The 22852-nt window shown below is 26.5% G+C and overlaps 1 protein-coding gene across 1 annotated transcript in view; it reads left to right on the top strand.

Annotated features, from left to right (window-relative positions):
- Nckx30C overlaps positions 1-17726 on the top strand; it is a 219254-nt gene extending 201528 nt beyond the window's left edge. The window contains exons 6-8 of the mRNA XM_065500403.1: positions 1430-1684; positions 1746-1882; positions 17428-17726. Coding sequence (XP_065356475.1) covers positions 1430-1684; positions 1746-1882; positions 17428-17668 — 633 coding nt within the window. The 3' untranslated portion in view covers positions 17669-17726. The remainder of the gene's footprint in view (positions 1-1429; positions 1685-1745; positions 1883-17427) is intronic.
- Positions 17727-22852: the final 5126 nt, after the last annotated feature.

Here is a 22852-nt window from a genome sequence, read left to right as displayed (position 1 = left end):
TTCTAGTTCAGTTCTAGTTCAGTTCTAGTTCAGTTCTAGTTCAGTTCTAGTTCAGTTCTAGTTCAGTTCTAGTTCAGTTCTAGTTCAGTTCTAGTTCAGTTCTAGTTCAGTTCTAGTTCAGTTCTAGTTCAGTTCTAGTTCAGTTCTAGTTCAGTTCTAGTTCAGTTCTAGTTCAGTTCTAGTTCAGTTCTAGTTCAGTTCTAGTTCAGTTCTAGTTCAGTTCTAGTTCAGTTCTAGTTCAGTTCTAGTTCAGTTCTAGTTCAGTTCTAGTTCAGTTCTAGTTCAGTTCTAGTTCAGTTCTAGTTCAGGTTCTAGTTCAGGTTCTAGTTCAGGTTCCAGTTCAGGTTCTAGTTCACGTTCTAGTTCAGAAAAAATCTGGCAATAAGTCATACACCCAATATTTAAACAATTTCTAAACGTTTTGACAATTTTAAAAAGGAAACTCATCAATATTCCTATAGATGATGATGTTCACTGAAGTAGAAGAACAAAAAATAGTTTTTTGGTTTCAAAGCAAGACAAAATTATGAAATGATGAACACAGCAGGAAGAAAATAGTTAAAAGCAGTGGAAAACTAAAGTGTTAAAAGCTTTGAAGTTTTATAAAGAAGAAAGGACAGCAAACTTTAAGCAATTAAGTCTATAAATCTATAGATAAATCATATTATTTAAAACTAAACCAATATATATAAAATTATGTTTCAAATTCAGTGAATATTACTATTAAATTCTTAACTAAAGCATGTTTTTTTTACATTTTTAAACAATAACTAATAAGGAATGTTTTAAAATATTTGTAAAAAAGCCTTAATTTTGAAATTTTTGATTTTTGTTTTTATATTAATTATACTTTAAAATATTTATTTTTAAACGCCTGTAAATAGGCTTTAAATTTTTTGGTTTACAAAGAAAAAAGAATTAATTTAAGTTTTTAACTCATTTTTGATAAAAATTTTAATTTTATTTTTAAAAAAAAATTTATAAATTTTTAAGTTTCTTTTTTCAATTAATCAATATAATATTTAGTTTTAACATTTTTTTAAAATGCACTGAGAAAAAAAAACTTAATTAAAATTTCTTTTAAATTCATAGTCACCTTACATTAAATATTAACCATATTTATTAATAAATTAATAAAACAACAACAACAACAATTATATTATACAATTTACTTATAAACTATTTACTATTGATTAACTCTATACAAACAAAAAACTATTTAAAGTTATGTATAAATTTTTGGAACAAAACAACTAAACTAAACTAAAAACAATCAAACAAACAATAAAAAACTTCCTTTTGTAAAAAAATTTTAAAATTTTATTCCTAAAAATCCTTTAAAATCTACTAAAACTTTTAACTAATTCCATATAACGTTTTTACTAACATTAATATTTTTTTTCTATTATGAAAACGTATTAATTAGCAGACTCAAGAAATCGTAGATGAACCAGAGCCCTTGAGCATGGCCTGGCCCGATACTGCCCGTAAACGTTTAACTTATATTTTGGTGGCTCCACTCTTAATACCCATGTGGTTGACTTTGCCGGATACTCGAACCCCCAAAGGTAAAAAACTATTCCCGGTTACGTTTATTGGCTCCATTGTTTGGATAGCAGCCTTTTCATATCTGATGGTATGGTGGGCCAATGTGGCCGGTGATACCGCTCGTATACCACCCGAGGTAAGTTCGGAGATTAACTCTTTAAAACTTTATAAAATAATTAAATTTCTGTTTCATTTAGGTTATGGGTTTAACCTTTTTGGCGGCTGGTACTTCTATACCAGATCTGATAACTTCGGTTATTGTGGCGCGTAAAGGTTTTGGTGATATGGCTGTTTCCAGTTCTGTGGGTAGTAATATCTTTGATGTTACCGTGGGGTAAGTTATTTCACAAAGAAAAACTCTTTTAGATAAAATAAAACCTTTAAAATAAAACAGGAACGAAATGGAAATAAGTGAAACATTCTAATATTTATGTTTCTTTAACGTTTTACAACTGAAAACCTAAAATCAATAGATTTGTTAGCAAAAAAAAACAATCAGGAACAATATGAAATATAGTGAAACACTCAAAAACTAATTTATATTTAGCTAGGAATGAAATGGAATTTAGTGAAACAATATTGATTTTCAAACAGCTTAAATATTTCGTAATAAAACTCTAACTCAGAACAGATTTCATATAAAAACACAGCTAGGAACGGTAAGGAATTTAATGAAACATTTATTTTAAGCCACTAAAGTCAGAAAAAGTGCTTCAAAAATATTAGGAAAAGTCAACAAATTATTTAGAATGTTAAAATAATTAAAAAATAGTTCAATATTAATCAAATTTAAACAGGGACTAAATGGAAGTCAATATTTTTAATCAAAAATCTAACTCAAAATAGATTTATATAAAAAAGTTAGCAAAGGAACGAAATGGAATCAAGTGAAACACTTACTAAATGGCTTTAATTAAATCAGAAACGAAATGGAATTAAGTAAAATGCTAACTTTAGTTATAAAAATCCAATTTTAAGAGAATTTAAAAATAAAATTAGTTATGAAACGAAATGGAATCTAGTGAAACACTATTTAAATTAGCCTAAAAATCTATGAAAAACATGAAATCTTAAGAAAACTGTTTAAAATGGCTTTATTTAAATTTGGAACGAAATGGAATTTTGTGAAACATACAATTTATTAATTTGATTTGAATGATTTATATAAAAAAACTTGGTTTAATGTAATTTTATTAAGAAAATAGGCCAGGAACGAAATGAAATTTAATGAAACACTTGAGATATGGCTTCAATTGAAGCTGGAACGAAATGGAATTAAATGAAACACTAATATTTTAACATTTTCTATAACGCTTGTTATAAAACTCCAATTTAAAGAGAAATTAAAAGTAAAATTCGTGAAGGAACGAAATGGAATCAAGTGAAACACTATTTAAATTAGGTTAAAAATCTAAAAATAAGTAGAAAATAAAACAAACAGTTAACAGACTATAAAAGCTTTAGAAAACTAGCTAAAAATGGATATATTTAAATTAGGAACGTTTTGGAATTAAGTGAAACACTAATTTTTTAAAGTTTTCTATAAATTTTGTTATAAAAATTCAATTTAAAAATAAAATTAATGAAGGAACACTAATTAAATTAGGTTAAAAATCAAAAAATAAGTTAAAAATCCTAACAAATAATTAACAAAATATAAAATCTTATTAGGAACGGAATTAGGAACGGAATGGAATTTTGTGAAACATGAATTTTTTTATTTTGATTTGAATGTTTTACATCAGAAACTTGGTTTATAGAAATTTTATTGAGAAAATAGGCCAGGAACGAAATGGAATTTAATGAAACACTTGAGATATGGCTTCAATTGAAGCTGGAACGAAATGGAATTAAGTGAAATACCAATATTTTAACGTTTTCTATAACGTTTGTTATATAAAACCAATTTAAAGGGAATTTAAAAATAAAATTCGTGAAGGAACGAAATGGAATTTAGTGAAACACATTTGAATTATGTTAAAAATCAAAAAATAAGTAGAAAATCCTAACATATAATTAACAAAATTAAAAATCTTAAGGAAACTAACTTAAAAAGGCTATATTTAAATTTGGAACGAAATGGAATTTTGTGAAACATAATTTATTTTTACTTTGATTTGAATCTCTATATTAAAAACCAGTTTAAAGGTAATTTTATGGATAAAACCGGCCAGGAACGAAATGGAATCTAGTGAAACACTTACGGTATAACTTTAATTAAAGCAGGGACGATATGGAATATTGTGGAACACTAATATTTTATAGTTTTCCATAACTTTTGTTATAAACATTAAATTTAAAGAGAATTTGAAAATAAAATTCGTGAAGGAACGAAATGGAATTTAGTGAAACACTTTTGAATTATGTTAAAAATCAAAATATAAGTAGCAAATCCTTTCAAATAATTAACAAAATATAAAATCTTAAGAAAAATAGTTAAAAATGGATTTTTTTAAATTTGGAACGAAATGGAATTTTGTGAAACATAATTTTTTTTCTACTTTGATTTGAAAAGAGAATTTGAAAATAAAATTCGTGAAGGAACGAAATGGAATTTAGTGAAACACTTTTGAATTATGTTAAAAATCAAAATATAAGTAGCAAATCCTTTCAAATAATTAACAAAATATAAAATCTTAAGAAAAATAGTTAAAAATGGATTTTTTTAAATTTGGAACGAAATGGAATTTTGTGAAACATAATTTTTTTTCTACTTTGATATCAAAAACCTGTTTAAAAGTAATTTTATAGATAAAATCGGCCAGGAACGAAATGGAATCTAGTGAAACACTTACGGTATAACTTTAATTAAAGCAGGAACGATGTGGAATATTGTGGAACACTAATATTTTATAGTTTTCCATAACTTTTGTTATAAACATTCAATTTAAAGGGAATTTGAAAATAAAATTCATCAAGGAACGTAATGGAATATGTATAGTGCAACACTTACTGTATGACTTTGATTAAATTAGGAACGAAATGGAATTAAGTGAAACAATAATACTAAAAATCGAATTTAGAAGGAACTTGAAATTAAATTCATGAAGGAACGAAATGGAACCTAGTGAAACACTATTTAAATTTTAAAATAAGTGTAAAACCAATCTTGGCCATCATATAGTTAAATCTTTGTTTCAGACACATTTTAAACAAATCTTTTCTTTCATTTAGTCAAATCATTGTTTCGGAAACATGTTGCTCTGTAGCTAGAAAATGTTGCTATAATCATGGAATTATTATAGCAACATGTTTGCTGATATCTAAATAAATATTAGCTTTCTTTGAGTGTGATCTTTGTTTTAGACACATGTTGCTAGGGATTAAATTGAAACAAATCGTTTCTTCCATTTAGTCGAATGATTGTTTCGGAAACATGTTGCTCTGTAGCTAGAAAATGTTGCTATAATCATGGAATTATTATAGCAACATGTTGCTGATATCTAAATAAATCTTGGCTTTCATATGGCTGAATATTTGTTTCAGACACATGTTACTAGGATTTAAATTCAAACAAATCGTTACTTCCTTGTAGTCGAATCATTGTATAAGAAACATTATTGCTGCGTAGCTAGTAAATGTTGCTATAATCATGAATTTGTTTCAGACTCATGTTGCTAGGGTTTAAATTCAAACAAAACTCTTTCCTTTTAGACGAATGACGAATGTTTAAGAATCATGTTGCTAAGTATCTAGCAAATGTTGCTATAGTCATGAATTTGTTATATCAACATGTTGCCGAAATTGAAATAATCTTTTCTCGTATATAGTTGAAACTTTGTTTCAGACACATGTTGCTGTATTAATATCAAAGAAATCTTTTTTTCCATATAGTCGAATCACGAATGTTTCAGAAACATATTTCTCTGTAGCTAGTAAATGTTGCTATAATCATGGAATTATTATAGCAACATGTTGCTGATATCTAAATAAATCTTGGCTTTCATATGGCTGAATATTTGTTTCAGACACATGTTGCTAGGATTTAAATTCAAACAAATCGTTTCTACCATTTAGTCAATGATTCGAAAAGATGTTGCTCTGTTTCAGACACATGTTGCTAGGGTTTAAATTCAAACAAATCTTTTCTTCCTTGTAGTCAAATCATTGTTAATGTTGCTATATTCTTTTTATTAAGTTGTGTGCCAAAAATCATTTAATATATTTCATTATTTATTATTATTTTATCAGGGTTAATGTCTCTGCTAATTAATACATAAAATCATTTAAAATTGATTATAGCTGGTTTAATGAAGCTGTTCATTTTAATTGAAATCCAGTTAATCCTACAATGTGTTTTAAACACCACAATTATTATTTAAATCAATAAAAACAAATGAAAAAAAATCTCATTCCACTTTGTTAAGCTTGCTGTATAAAGTTAAAACGGTAAAATAAAAAAAAAACCTTTAATTTATTTAAATAAAATTCCATATTAATGCCTCAACATCTTGTTACTGCGAAATACTTTTTTTCAAAATTGAAAAAAATAAAAAAACTTAATCACCTTTAAAGTTGGTTATGATTATTACTATGGTATGAATGAAACATTTCGTTGCCAAATGTTGTAAAGTAATAAATGTGGCTTTGATTACCCTTTTCCAAGGTAATTTACACAGTTATTGAAAATATATTTTAAACGGTTAATGACATTTTAATGGCTTTTAAACGTTTCTGTTTTTTTCGATTTTCTTTTCAAAGGAAATGACATAGATTTTTTTGCATTTTAACTTCACACGTTTTATTTTTGTTAAACGCTAAATAAAACGTGATATGAATTTATTATAGTTTAGAGGGAAGAAAATTGAATAAATTTTAAAACTAAGTAAAAAAAACTCCTTTAAATAGGCCAGTTTTAAGGTTTAAATAAAAAGCCTGAAAGTAGGCAATATATAACAAATTTAAAGTTCATACTATTGGAATTGCAATAAAAATAACAGTTTAGTTTATTTCAAAAGCTGTTTAGCTTTAATTTTGAAAAATATTTTCCATAAATTCCATTTCACATTTTATTCCATGATTTTTTGTACCAAAAAAACCCAATTTTTCCTTTAGCCTTTTTGTGTTTTTGTTATTTGTTTTCCAAATAACTTTTAATATTAGAAAATGTCTCATTTTATTACAAAAAAAGTTTCTTAAAAAACCAAGATTATCTGCCAGGTATTTTTCTTTTTTTTTGGTTTTGTAAAGAAACCTTATGAGAATTCCACAATCTTCTCTCCATGCCTCTTCCATTCAAGAAAAACAGCTGTGGTTTTCATTTCCTTACTTTACCCTATTTTTCAACGCAAAACTTTTCTAATCTGCTGTGTGTGTCTTTCTCTTTTTCATGATGGCTTTACATAAACTTTTGTAATACTTTACGTATTGTTTCCTTAATAAATTCTGCTTTTAAGGGGGAATATTCATGTGAAAATATAAAATAAAAGTTTTATCTAACTCTGTAACTATTAAATGATATGGTGATTTGGTTGCAAAAAAAAAACTTTGCTTTATTTGGAGTTGTTGCAAAAAAAAAATAGACAAATTGTTATATTAAGAAGAATTGATTGGAAAAAAGGTATTAATAAAAGCTGAATTGAAAGATTCTTTTCATAAATGGAATCTTTGCAACATGTTGCAGAATGTTTTCAAACACTATTTGGTCTTTAATTTAGAGTCTATTTTAAGGGAAATCCTTAAATTATGTGTCTTTTATAGTTTTAAAATTTTATGAATATTTTTCAGAGCATTGAACATATTTTAGCAACATGTTGCTAAACTCTTTTTGGTTATCAACATGTTGAGAAAAATTTTGTAATCAACAAGGTTGGAATAAATATTAATTTTGAATTATTTCAATATAAAACAGTTTTGTTCAAAAAATGTTGCAGCAACATGTTGCTAAACATTTTGTAATCAAAAAGTTAGGATAAATATTACTTTCCTAACTTTTACTATTTGAATAAGATACTGTTTCGATTAAAAAATGTTGCAGCCATATTGTTTATATAGCAGCAACATGTTGCTAAACCCTTTTTAGTTATCAACATGTTGAGAAATATTTTTAAACAAAAAGGTACAGATAAACATTAATTTCTAACTATTTGAAGACACAGTTTTGTTTAAAAAATGTTGCAGCAACATTTTTTATATAGCAACATGTTGAGAAATTATTTTGAATATAAAAAAATACTCTTTGGTAGAAAGTAGTAAAATTTGAATAACGAAGTCATCAGCAACATGTTGCTAAGCATTTTTTAATAAAATATAAATTAAAAGCAAACGTGATTGAATTAAATGATTTAGAACTAATAAGAAACAGTTATGTTGTTTAAAATTGTAAAAATTTTGGAAAAAAAATTTCTTTAGCAACATGTTGCTAAGAATTTTTTATATTCTAAATGGCGAGTAAATGTATACTGAAATCGTATAGGACCAAATTTTGATACAAATTTTCAGCAACATGTTGATTAATATTTCTTATTAAAATCTTTAGCAACATGTTGCTAAGAATGAATTTAAATATTCTCAGTAGAGAAATTGTTAGCAACATGTTGCTAACAATTTTTTTCGTTCTCCACACAAGGAGTAAAATACTCCTGCAACATGTTGCTAAACATTTGTTTAGTTCTCCACGCGAGGATTAAATACTCCTGCAACATGTTGCTAAACATTTGTTTAGTTTTCAAAAATATTCAGCAACATGTTGATTAATATTTCTTATTAAAAATTTTACAACATTCTCCTGCAACATGTTGCTAAACATTTTTTTAGTTCTCCACACGAGGAGTAAAATACTCCTGCAACATGTTGCTAAACATTTGTTTAGTTCTCAAAAATGTTTAGCAATTATCATTAATATTTCTTATGAAAGACTTTAGCAACATGTTGCTAAGCAACAATTTAACGATTCTTAGTAAATAAAATAGTCCTACAACATGTTGCTAAACATTTTTTTAGTTCTCCACACGATAAGAAACATATAAGAGGTTAAATTCAAATTTAACCTTTAAAATCTTTGGTAACATAAATTTTCCAGGAAAAACTAGAATGTTTTTTTAAACAAATGAAAAAATAATAGCAATTTTTAAAAGCTTTAACTAACATAACCAACATTTGTTGAAATTTTAAAGAAAATAAGGAGTGAGATCGAAAAATTCTTAACACACGTTTTTCATTACATTTTTTAACCCAAGTATTATTTGAATTTTTTTTTGATCAAGTTACCTTTGAAAAACATGTCAGTTATTATGTGTAATGTCAATTATATTAATTTTTTTGTTAATCTGATTAAAATGAGTGACCAGAAAAAAGTGCGTACTGAAATTATTAAATATTTTCAACAAAACCCAACTTGGTCTTACAAAAAGTTGGCCAAGCATACAAAGGTCTGCCGTCAAACTGTTTCCAATGTTATTAAACAGTACCGGGAGAACTTGTCAGTTGATAGAAAACCTGGTTCAGGTAGAAGGAATGGTCCACATGATGTTTCTAAAGCCAAAAAAATAGAACGCATTTTCAAAAGAGCTCCCAACACATCCGGTAGGAAAGCAGCCCGGTTAGCTCAGTGCTCGGACTATTTGGTACGAAAAGTTAAAGCTAATGCAGGTTTAAAAACATACAAGGCTCAAAAAGTTCCTGACAGGAACGCTACTAAAAATTTAGAGGCCAAAAACAGAGCACGGAAATTGAAGTCAAGTTTTATAAAAAAATATTCTTGCTGCATAATGGATGACGAAACGTATGTTCTGGCAGATTTTTCGCAACTTCCAGGTCAAAAATTTTATGTTGCTGATGCTCGAGGGAATGTTGAAGAAAAGTTTAGGACCCAAAAGCAGACAAAATTTCCCAGAAAGTTCTTGGTATGGCAAGCAATATGCAGTTGCGGCAAAAGAAGCCACTCATTTGTTACAACGGGCTCTATAAATACCGAAATTTACATCAAGGAATGTTTACAAAAAAGGCTGCTTCCATTCATAAGACTTCATAATGTGTCCACTTATTTTTGGCCTGACTTGGCATCCTGTCACTATGGCAAACAAGCCCTTGAGTGGTACAAGAACAATAATGTGGTATTTGTACCAAGAGAGGCAAATCCTCCAAACTGCCCGGAGCTAAGGCCAGTGGAGAGATATTGGGCTCTTGTTAAAAGAGAATTGAAGAGTACAAAAAAGGTGTCCAAAAGTGTGGTAGATTTTAAACGGAGATGGACTACATGTTCGAGCAAAGTGACAGAAAGCACTATAAAAACGTTAATGGAAGGGTTTCCGAAAAAGGTTCAAAATTTCATCACTAGTGATTAAAACTATAAAAATAATTTTTTTTGTAAATTGTAATAATAATTTCAATCAAATAAAAAAAAAATTAAAGCTGTAAGTTTAGTGGTTTCTTTTTTATAAACATATATGTATGTTAAGAATTTTTCGATCTCACTCCTTATATAAAAATTAAAACATTTTCCTCTACATATTCTACAGCAATTTAAACAAACAACATACTCTGATAAAGATGACATTTTAATATTTTTTGATAAAAAAAAAAAACATATTTTGCCTTAAGTTATTTAAAACATACCACCACTCATTCACTGGTTTTATATAAAAAAAAATACAATGAAAAACTAAAGAGAAACACAGTCAGTCATGTTATATACATATTTTTCTGCCAACCCCTTAAAGTAGGCAATACGCATTGTTTAACTTGTAATTGTACACGCACATACTTATAAACATGATGTTGTTTTTGTTGTTGTTCATATAAATGAGTGGTGGTGGTAGTAGTTGCTGTTGTTTTTTGTATCTTAAGTTAACAAAAAGAAAATTCACAAACAAATCATGAAACTAATTATCACTCAGCCTACTTCCACTTGTAACAATCTTGTAGTACATGTCTCCTCTTGCTCTCTATGATGTGCATGCCTGTGCCTGTTTACTTATACAAATACACTTGTATTTATACATCATCATCATTCATTATTTAGAGAAGGCATAAAAAAACAAACAAACAAAAAATAAAATAAAAAGAAATACTAGTAACAATTTGAACAACTATGTTGCTACAACCTTCCATTCAAGCATTTGCATTTCGTTTCTATTTTTTCTTTTATTTTGTTAACAACTATTCTACTTTTGCTTGTAGCTGTAGCTCTGTGTATCTGGTTGCGTTTCCTCCTTAGGAAAATAATTCTTCATCATCATTAAAAGTCTAAGGCATTTGGCAAGGTTATTACGCAAGTTTTTTTTGTATAAATACTTGATTTGTGAGCGGTTTAAAAGAGGACCAGCTAAAGATGGAAACATTTTTAGGTTTTTAAGAAAATAAAATGTTTTGGCAACATGTTGCTAAAGTTTTTTTTTATATCAAAAACATTGACTTGAAGATGTTTAAAGAAGTAAAATTTGATAGAAATGAAAAAACTTTACTAACAAAAACTTTTCAAGTTAAATTTGCAAGAAAAATATAATTTAAACATAAACCATTATAAATTTAATGATTCGGAGAATTTTACAAATTTTAGCAGAATGTTGCTAAACATTTTGTAGTTATCAACATGTTGAAAAACTTCAGCAACATGTTGCTAAGCTTTTTTTGAAGTAAAATATAATTTAGTTAATGATTCGGAGAATTTAGCAACATGTTGAGAAACTTCAGCAACATGTTGCTAAGCTTTTTTCAAATAAAATTTGTGAAAAAATATAATTTAGACATAAACAGCATGAATTTAATGATTCGATGAATTTAACATATTTTAGCAACATGTTGCTAAACTTTTTTTATATAAAAAAACATTGATTTGAATATAAGAATCCAGAATTTTGTTTAATGAAGTAAAATTTGATAGAAATGAATAGTTTTGAATAACAAAAACTTCAGTAACATGTTGCTAAACATTTTTTGAAAAAAAATTAGCAACAAAAATATAATTTAAACATAATTAGTTATGAATTTAATGATTTGGAGAATTTAACTTATTTTAGCAACATGTTGCTAAACATTTTTAAGTTATAAACATGTTGAGAAACATGTTTCTAAGGTTTTTTATAGAAAAATTAGCAATAAAAATATAATTTAGACGTAAACAAGCATGAATTTAATGATTCGATGAATTTAACATATTTTAGCAACATGTTGCTAAACTTTTTTTTATATATACGAACATTGGTTTGAAGATAAGAATCTATAGTTTTGTTTAATGAAGTAAAATTTGATAGAAATGAACAATTTTGAATAACAAAAAGTTCAGCAACATGTTGCTAAAAATTTTTTCAAATAAAATTAACAACAAAAATATAATTTAAACATAATTAATTATGAATTTAATGATTTGGAGAATTCAACTTATTTTAGCAACATGTTGCTAAACATTTTTAAGTTATCAACATGTTGAGAAACTTCAGCAATATGTTTCTAAGCTTTTTTCAAATAAAATTTGCAATAAAAATATAATTTACACATAAACAAGCATGAATTTAATGATTCGATGAATTTAACATATTTTAGCAACATGTTGCTAAACTTTTTTTTTATATAAGAACATTGGTTTGAAGATAAGAATCCATAGTTTTGTTTAATGAAGTAAAATTTGATAGAAATGAATAGTTTTGAATAACAAAAACTTCAGCAACATGTTGCTAAACATTTTTTGAAATAAAATTAGCAACAAAAATATAATTTAAACATAACTAATTATGAAGTTAATGATTTGGAGAATTTAACTTATTTTAGCAACATGTTGCTAAACATTTTTAAGTTATCAACATGTTGAGAAACTTCAGAAACATGTTACTAAGCTTTTTTAAAGAAAAATTTGCAATAAAAATAGAATTTAGACATAAACAATCAAGAATTTAATGATTGGAAGAATTTAACATATTTTAGCAACATGTTGCTAAACTTTTTTATATAAAAACATTGTTTTTAAAATAAGAATCCACAGTTTTTCAACAACGAAGTAAAATTTGATACAAATGAAAAATTTTAATTAACAAAATCTTCAGCAACATGTTGCTAAAAATTTGTTCAAGTAAAATTTGCGTGAAAAATATAATTTATAGATAAACAAGCATGAATTTAACGATTTGGATAATTTGACTTATTTTAGCAACATGTTGCTTAACATTCTTTAGTTATCAACATGTTGGGAAACTTGTTATTTTAATAAAAGCAGCAATAATTACTAATTTCTAACTATTTAAGTAAGAAACAGTTTTGTTTAAAAAATTAAACAAATGACAAATTAAAATTGTCATTTATCATGCACGACTTTAATGATTCACAGTATTTAATATATTTCAGCAACATGTTGCTAAACATTATTTACATATGAACACGTTGAAAAGCATTTTTATATATTGAATGTAGCAATTAATATTCATATCTAACTATTTGCATAAGAACTGTAATGTTTCAAAAATGTTGGAGCTAACTTTAGCAATATGTTGCTAAGCACTTTTTTTGAAAACAAATTGTAACAAGACATCAATTTAGAAACATACATGCAATAATTTTATGATTTAGTAGCAACATGTTGCTAAACTTTCTTTAGTTAGCAACATGTTGAGAAACATTTTTTTTAGGAAAGGCAGCAAAATATATTCATTTATAACTAATTGAATAAGAAATTGTTTTGCATTAAAAATGTTGCAGCAACATGTTGCTATACAATATTGTTTACATAAAGATATTTAGAAATACAGCTTTCATGGTTAATAAAACCACGCTTTTGAAAAATGTAGCCAAATTTTAAAACAAAAACTTCAGCAACATGTTGCGCAACATTATTTATCTAAATAAATAATGTTCTAGCTGGTCACATTTTCTCAACAAATATAAACAATTCTTTATTTGCCCATTTATATTGTGTGCATTCATTTATATATATATCTGATGAATAAAAATGTCAGGTTTTAATTTTTTTCCATTCTTAATTTGAATTTCAAAAAAAAAATAAGAAACAAAAAATCCTCACAGAAAATCTGTAGATAAATAATAGTTATTTTGTGGCAAATAATAGTAAGTTCAAGTTGACATTTACTTTGGGTTTTTTTCTTTATATTTATTTATAAATTTTGTTGTTAAGGCTTATGTTAAGCTTAGAAATTATTTATATTTGTTTATTATTGCGACATAGAGACAATAAGCAGGGGTGTTGTACGTTTCTTTTTTTCGGTAGTTTTGTTTTAAACTACTTCTAGACTTAAAAACAGACAATAGAGGTTTTTTTATTATTGTTTTGTATAGTATTTATATGTTCTTTTTCAGTTTTTTTTTTTTGTAAAGCTCTGACATCGACCTTCACCTCAATTGTTGTATGGCTAAACATGTAACAAAATATAAAAAAAAAAACTATGAAGCAATCAACAATTATAGAGATTATAATCGTATGTTGTGTTGTTATTTAACTGAGAGAGAGAGAGAAAGAGAAAAAGAGAAAAAAACAAGGTTATAATTCAAGATTTATACGGGTAATAAGGGAAATTTAGTAAATGTTTAGCAACATGTTGATATACATTGTTGTTGTAATACCATTAATTTTTTTAATTATTAACTTAGCATTGTGAGTAGAAAACCGTAAACAATTAAGGAATTTTTAATATTTTTAAAAGTTTAGCAACATGTTGCTAAGGATTTTATAGTTATAATGTAAACATTTCTTGGCTACAATGTTGCTATGGACTTTTTCAAATTCTTAGAATTACTATAAATATTTCTGCATATCAATATTTCTTAAGAACAATGTTTGTAAATAATATTGCTAAACATTTCTTAGCAACAATGTTGTTATATACTTTTTCAAATTATTTGTAATACTAAAAACATTTGTGTATATCAACATTTCCAAAAAACATTATTTATCAACAATGTTGCTAAACATTTCTTGGCAACAATGTTTATAAACAATATTGCTAAAAAAATTTCTAAACCTTTAATACAATATAAACATTTATGTTTTTCAATATTCCTTAGGAACAATGTTGCTAAACATTTCTTGACAATAATGTTTATAAACAATCTGGAAAAACATTTTTTTCTTTTTACCAATTTTTCATAAACATTGCTGAAAAACAATATTGCTGGAACTAGAACAGAACTAGAACAGAACTAGAACAGAACTAGAACAGAACTAGAACAGAACTAGAACAGAACTAGAACAGAACTAGAACAGAACTAGAACAGAACAGAACAGAACAGAACAGAACAGAACAGAACTAGAACTAGAACAGAACTAGAACAGAACTAGAACAGAACTAGAACAGAACTAGAACAGAACTAGAACAGAACTAGAACAGAACTAGAACAGAACTAGAACAGAACTAGAACAGAACTAGAACAGAACTAGAACAGAACTAGAACAGAACTAGAACAGAACTAGAACAGAACAGAACAGAACAGAACAGAACAGAACAGAACAGAACAGAACAGAACAGAACAGAACAGAACAGAACAGAACAGAACAGAACAGAACAGAACAGAACTAGAACTAGAACAGAACTAGAACAGAACTAGAACAGAACTAGAACAGAACTAGAACAGAACTAGAACAGAACTAGAACAGAACTAGAACAGAACTAGAACAGAACTAGAACAGAACTAGAACAGAACTAGAACAGAACTAGAACAGAACTAGAACAGAACTAGAACAGAACTAGAACAGAACTAGAACAGAACTAGAACAGAACTAGAACAGAACTAGAACAGAACTAGAACAGAACTAGAACTAGAACAGAACTAGAACAGAACTAGAACTAGAACAGAACTAGAACAGAACTAGAACAGAACTAGAACAGAACTAGAACTAGAACTAGAACTAGAACAGAACTAGAACAGAACTAGAACTAGAACAGAACTAGAACAGAACTAGAACAGAACTAGAACAGAAGTAGAACAGAACTAGAACAGAACTAGAACAGAACTAGAACAGAACTAGAACAGAACTAGAACAGAACTAGAACAGAACAGAACTAGAACAGAACAGAACAGAACAGAACAGAACAGAACAGAACAGAACAGAACAGAACAGAACAGAACAGAACCAGAACCAGAACTAGAACTAGAACAGAACTAGAACAGAACTAGAACTAGAACAGAACTAGAACAGAACAGAACAGAACTAGAACAGAACTAGAACAGAACTAGAACAGAACTAGAACAGAACTAGAACAGAACTAGAACAGAACTAGAACAGAACTAGAACAGAACTAGAACAGAACTAGAACAGAACTAGAACAGAACTAGAACTAGAACTAGAACTAGAACTAGAACAGAACTAGAACAGAACTAGAACTAGAACAGAACTAGAACTAGAACAGAACTAGAACAGAACTAGAACAGAACTAGAACAGAACTAGAACAGAACTAGAACAGAACTAGAACAGAACTAGAACTAGAACTAGAACAGAACTAGAACTAGAACAGAACTAGAACAGAACTAGAACAGAACTAGAACAGAACTAGAACAGAACTAGAACAGAACTAGAACAGAACTAGAACAGAACTAGAACAGAACTAGAACAGAACTAGAACAGAACTAGAACAGAACTAGAACAGAACTAGAACAGAACTAGAACAGAACTAGAACAGAACTAGAACAGAACTAGAACAGAACTAGAACAGAACTAGAACAGAACTAGAACAGAACTAGAACAGAACTAGAACAGAACTAGAACAGAACTAGAACAGAACTAGAACAGAACTAGAACAGAACTAGAACAGAACTAGAACAGAACTAGAACAGAACTAGAACAGAACTAGAACAGAACTAGAACAGAACTAGAACAGAACTAGAACAGAACTAGAACAGAACTAGAACAGAACTAGAACAGAACTAGAACAGAACTAGAACAGAACTAGAACAGAACTAGAACAGAACTAGAACAGAACTAGAACAGAACTAGAACTAGAACAGAACTAGAACTAGAACAGAACTAGAACAGAACTAGAACAGAACTAGAACAGAACTAGAACTAGAACTAGAACAGAACTAGAACAGAACTAGAACAGAACTAGAACAGAACTAGAACAGAACTAGAACAGAACTAGAACAGAACTAGAACAGAACTAGAACAGAACTAGAACAGAACTAGAACAGAACTAGAACAGAACTAGAACAGAACTAGAACAGAACTAGAACAGAACTAGAACAGAACTAGAACAGAACTAGAACAGAACTAGAACAGAACTAGAACAGAACTAGAACAGAACTAGAACAGAACTAGAACAGAACTAGAACAGAACTAGAACAGAACTAGAACAGAACTAGAACAGAACTAGAACAGAACTAGAACAGAACTAGAACAGAACTAGAACAGAACTAGAACAGAACTAGAACAGAACTAGAACAGAACTAGAACTAGAACAGAACTAGAACAGAACTAGAACAGAACTAGAACAGAACTAGAACAGAACTAGAACAGAACTAGAACAGAACTAGAACAGAACTAGAACAGAACTAGAACAGAACTAGAACAGAACTAGAACAGAACTAGAACAGAACTAGAACAGAACTAGAACAGAACTAGAACAGAACTAGAACAGAACTAGAACAGAACTAGAACAGAACTAGAACAGAACTAGAACAGAACTAGAACAGAACTAGAACAGAACTAGAACAGAACTAGAACAGAACTAGAACAGAACTAGAACAGAACTAGAACAGAACTAGAACAGAACTAGAACAGAACTAGAACAGAACTAGAACAGAACTAGAACAGAACTAGAACAGAACTAGAACAGAACTAGAACAGAACTAGAACAGAACTAGAACAGAACTAGAACAGAACTAGAACAGAACTAGAACAGAACTAGAACAGACCTAGAACTAGAACTGAACTTCTTATTAAACATATTTTTTAATTACTTTACAAAAGTATTAATATCTTAACTTTTTATTCATTCCAGTCTACCCATACCCTGGCTGTTATTTGGCCTCATCAATGGCGCTCCCGTGGAAGTGAACTCCGTGGGCATGGTCTGCTCCATAACGATATTGTTTATGATGTTAATATTCGTCGTTATGTCAATTGCCTGCTTCCGTTGGCGCATGAATAAGGGTTTAGGTTTTACCATGTTTTTGTTATATTTCGTTTTTGTTGCCGTTTCGTTAATGTTTGAATATGATGTAATAACATGTCCAGTGTAAAATGTTATAGACAAAGTAAAACCAACCCAAAAAACCACAACAAAATTATATATATTAAAAATAAAACATACAAACCAAAAAAAAAACTTTATATACAAACATATATAAGCAAAAAAAAATAATAATAATGAGAAGAAAAACCCCCTCCCCCCCCCAAAAAAAAAAAAACATTTATATAAGAAATTGTTAATAATTTTTAAGTAAGTTTATTAAGAAAATTTATTAATTAAACAAAACCAAAAAATATATATAAAAAGAAAACAGAAATCATAACCATGATTAAATGAATATAAGAGAAAAAATAAAATCATTAACAAGAACAAAAAGAATGTATTGTACTTTAGCAACAAAAACCAAAAACCCCCCAAAAAAAAAAATTAGATAAATTATAAAATGAAAAAAAATTATAAACAAATCAGCGTTATTTACAACGCTAAAGTGCTCATTAACAGAGAAATTGTTATTTATTTATTAATTATTACTATTATTACGTTTATTATCATTATTACGTTTATTGTTTCCTTTTTATTTTATTGTATTATTATATATTTAAAAGAAGGAAAGAAAACTAAAAATATTTTTGTTGTTAAAAATTTAAACAAAACGAAAAATCTTTAGATAAAATTCTTTAAACGTAAAACCTAAGAAAATAAAGTAAAACTCCTTTATTCAAAAAGAAAAAAAAAACTACAATATATTTTAGACTTTAATATGAATTACGTACTAAATACTAACAAAATACTCGTACATATAAAACATATAACTACTAACTAGACAATTTTTAATAAAAAACCCTCAAAAAAAACACATCACCCACTTAAAAAGCTTTTGTAAATTCACTTCTTTTGTTGATTCTTTTGTTTATTATTCAAAAATTTATGTTTATATTTAATGAATATTCGAGAAAAATATTGAAAAAGCTCTTAGCTATAAGAAAGCTTTTTGTGCAATGTTTTAATATATTCTCTCTAGAACAAGTTAAATGAAATTTTAATAATTCTATCTCGAGCAAAGATATTAATGAGAAATAAATAAAAGCTTTTTAAAGTCTTCTTTAGATCTTTAAATATTTTTAGAATATCTTAAGCTTTTCAAGAACTTCAAAATTAAAAGCTTCTTAACAGCTTAACAGCCTTAAATATTTTTTTTAAGCACAAAAGCTTTTTCTTTTTAAAACTTTTTAACCTTCAAGAGATTTTTTAAAAAAAATAATTTCCTTAAATCTCTTTTTTAGATCTAAAGTTATGATCATAAAGATCATAACTTTTACAAATATTTAAAGCTTTCCAGGTTCTTGAAAAATTGAAGCCTGAAAGTTTCTAAAATCTTTTTATAAGCCTATCAGTTGTTTAATGCCTTAAAATTTATCAATTGCTTAAAAGCATTTTTCCGAATCCTTTAAACATTAAAAATTATATTTTAAACATGAAAACTCTTAAAAGCTTTTTTTCAAAAATCTACACAAGTAAATTTTTTTAGTTCATTTGAAGCTCTTAACAGCTTAACATCATTTTAAAAGCCTTAAATATTGTTTTTCTAGATCATAAAGCTTTAAGAAAACACAAAAGCTTCTTAAAGTCTTTTCTTCTTAAAACTTTCACCTTAAAACTTTCCAAGGCCTCAAAAGCGTTTTGAAGTCTTTCAAAAAGTAAAACTATAATTTTGAAGTTGAAAGCTTATAAAAGCTTTTTTTCAAAAATATTATTTTTATCAACTGTAACCATAAAGTAAACATTTCCAGCTACATTTGAAACGGTTATATCTAAAATTATAAAAAGATAAAAAAAGCTTTTTTAAAAAAAATAATTTCATCTGTCTTTTAGATCTTCAAATATTTTGTAAAGCTTTAATTAATGATCATAACTTTTTCAAATAAATCTTAAAATCTTAAATATTGGTTTTCAAGAGCATAAAGCTTTATGAAAACACAAAAGCGTACAGCTTTAAAAATTAAAGCCTAAAAGCTTCATAAGATCCTAAAAGCTTTTTAAAAGCCTATCAGTTTTTTAAAGCCTTAAATATTGGTTTTCAAGACCCTAAAGCTTTATGAAAACACAAAAGCTTACAGCTATTTCTTCTTAAATCTTTTCCAGAGATGAAAAGCTTTTTGAATTCGTTTGAAAATTAAAGCCTTCTTAAGATACTAAAAGCTTTTTTAAAAGCCTATCAGTGTTTTAAATGCCTTAAAATTTATCAACAGCTTAAAAGCTTTTTCCAAATCCTTTAAACCTAAAAAAATTGTATTTTAAAGATGAAAGCTTTTCTTCCAAAATGTTAATATATCCTTAATAACCACAACGTAAACAGTTCTAGCTTCATTTGAAGCGTTCGTTAACAAATTAAAGTTCCTTAAATATGACCATAAATAAAACTCATAGAAGTCGTTTGAATCGTTTTCAGCTAGAAAGCTTCTACAGATTCCACAAGCCTTTCAGTTTTAAAGTGAAAGCTCTTAAAAGCTTTTTTTGCCAAAATGTTAATATTTCATTAATAATCACAAAGTAAACATTTTTTTTTTCATTTGAAGCATTTGGATTAAAAATTTAAACAAAAATTAAAAAAGCTTTTTTCACAAATTAATATTCCTTAAAAACTACTCATAGAGTCGTTTCTTAAACATAAAAAAGCTTTAATGAATATGACATTTTAAGCTATTTGAAAAATAAAGCCTGAAAGCTTTTTAAAATCCTAAAAGCTTTTTAAAAATCTATCTGTGTTTTAAATGCCTTAAAATTTATCAAGTGGTTTATCCAAATCCTTTAAACATTAAAAATAATATTTTAAACATGAAAGCTCTTAAAAGCTTTTTTTCGAAAATGTTAATATTTCATTAAAGCTTAACAGAAATATGGAGCTTAAATAATTAAAACTATTTGGGACATTTAAGGTATTTTAAGAACTTAAAAATAAAATATTTTTAAAAAGCCTAAAAACTTTTTAGGGTTTTAAAAGCTTTTTTAAGTTTTGAGGCTTTTTAAGCTTCTTAAACAAAGCTTATTTATTTTCTTAAAGCTTTTGATATCTTTAAAATATGTTCTCAAATTTTTCAATAATAATTTTCTTTAAAACATAAAAATCTTAAAGCTTTTGTTTTCTTAAAAACTTTTCACAATTTTTTTCAATATTTTTTTTTACTTTTTATTTATTTTGTTGAATAATTTTCTGTTAAGCTTTGAAATAAAAGCTTTTTTATAAATATTTTTTTTAAGCTTTTCATTTATCTTTTTATTATATGTTTAATTTTGTTACTATTTCTTCTTACCAACAAAAAATATTTTACCTCTATAACTACAATTTTAACCCAAGCTTTTTCAAAAGCTTTATATTTATCATACAATTATATGCTTTTATTAACTAATTGATTCTTAAACTTTAAAAACAATTAAAAAAAAAACAAAACAAATAAAATTATACTCTAACTATAATTTGCGTTAATTAAATTATATACTCAAGAAAGATACAAAACAAAATGGAAAAATAAAAACTCATAACAACAAAACATTTTAAATAAAAGCTATAATTAATATGACTACCAAAACAAAACAAAAAGCTTTTACTTAAAAGAACAAACAAAAAAAAAAACTTTAACTATTCTACGATTTAAGTTGCTTTATTATAATACTCTAAACTATGTATTTAACTTTCTCTAACTCTCTATCTCTCTCTCTCTCTATCTAATTAACTAACTATCTTACACTCTATATGCTCTCAATTAGCTAACTAAGTTCAAAAGGATACTCCAAAATCAATAACAACAAACAGAAGAAGATAAAAACCAACTAAAAGCTTTACTTAAACCAAAAACAAACTTTTCTTTTAATCCTAAAAACTAATAAAACTTTAAAAGAGTTAAACGAAAATAGAAAAGCTAAAACTTTGAGACCTTTTTCCAAAATTAAAAACATTTAACAGCAAAAGAAATATATAAATTCAACAACTAACAGCAATAAACCAATTAGTAACAATTTAAAAGATTGATTGAATATATATTTAAATTAAAATCAACACAATTAACGAATAAAATAGTAAAAAATTTGTACAAAAAAAATCTGACAAAAAATACGAAATAAATTTTAAACAAATTTAAAAAAATAAATACCAAACAACAACATAAAAACATAACTAGGCATTTAAAATTATAAACAAAATTAAAAATAATAATACAAATATTAAAACAACTTATATATGAAAGCAATAATTTACATAAAATTTAATAAAAAAAACAAATGCAAAAAGAAAATTATAATAAAAACATTAAAACTAAACACACACTTAACATAACCAACCATAAACCCAAACTCCTTCCACGCAACTCCTTCTAACAAAACCCCCTTCCCCCTGGTCAACTTTATTAACTAAATTTAATATAACTATACATATTTATAAACAAATGAACAAATAATATTAAAATTCTTTTAAGCTAAAATTTAAAACGAAAAAAAACAAAACATACATACGTATTACTATTACTTAAGTCAAGAAACAACAACAACAACAACCAAAAACACAATATTTATTATTAAACAAAAGTAATGAAATCATTAAAGAAAATTTTTAAATTATTATTAACAAAACAACAAAGTTATTCATGCATTCATGCCTTCAAACAACTCATTGTTATTAATTAAATCATAAAAGGAAAATAACTTTAATATAAAACCACCAAAAAAGCTCTTTTATAAACTTTAATTTAATCTTATTCTAAAAGCTATTTTAAAATAATTTCAGATTTATAAAAGAAAGCTTTATCAAAGAAAATCCTCTTAAAGCTTTTCAACGGCATTCGTTTAATAACAAAACAAGCTATTAAAACAAAACCAATTAAGTAATTTTTTCTTAAAATTCGAACTTTTCAAAAAAAATCTTCATAAATTTTAAAGCTTTTAAAAACTTAATTCTAATAAAAAAAAGCTCTTAAAAGCTTGTTTAAATAAAACTTTTGTCCATAAGAACCATATAATTTTAATATTCATTGGAAATATTAAATTTTGAAACCATAAAGTTGAAAGCTCATAAAAGCTTTCTTTCCAAAAATCTAATATTTTAGTCAAAAATAATAAATTTAACCATTTTAGACATTATTTGGTACGCTAGCGCTTAAAAATTTAAAAAGCTCACAAAAGCTTTTTTTTAAAAAAATTAAAGAAATTACTTTTTTGCAACTTTAAACACATAGAAAACGCG

The sequence above is a fragment of the Calliphora vicina genome, chromosome 2 (genome assembly GCF_958450345.1).
Source record: "Calliphora vicina chromosome 2, idCalVici1.1, whole genome shotgun sequence".
Taxonomy (NCBI): Eukaryota; Metazoa; Arthropoda; class Insecta; order Diptera; family Calliphoridae; genus Calliphora; species Calliphora vicina.
The sequence above is the reverse complement of the archived record's forward strand: the minus strand, read 5'-3'. Positions and strand labels throughout refer to the sequence as shown.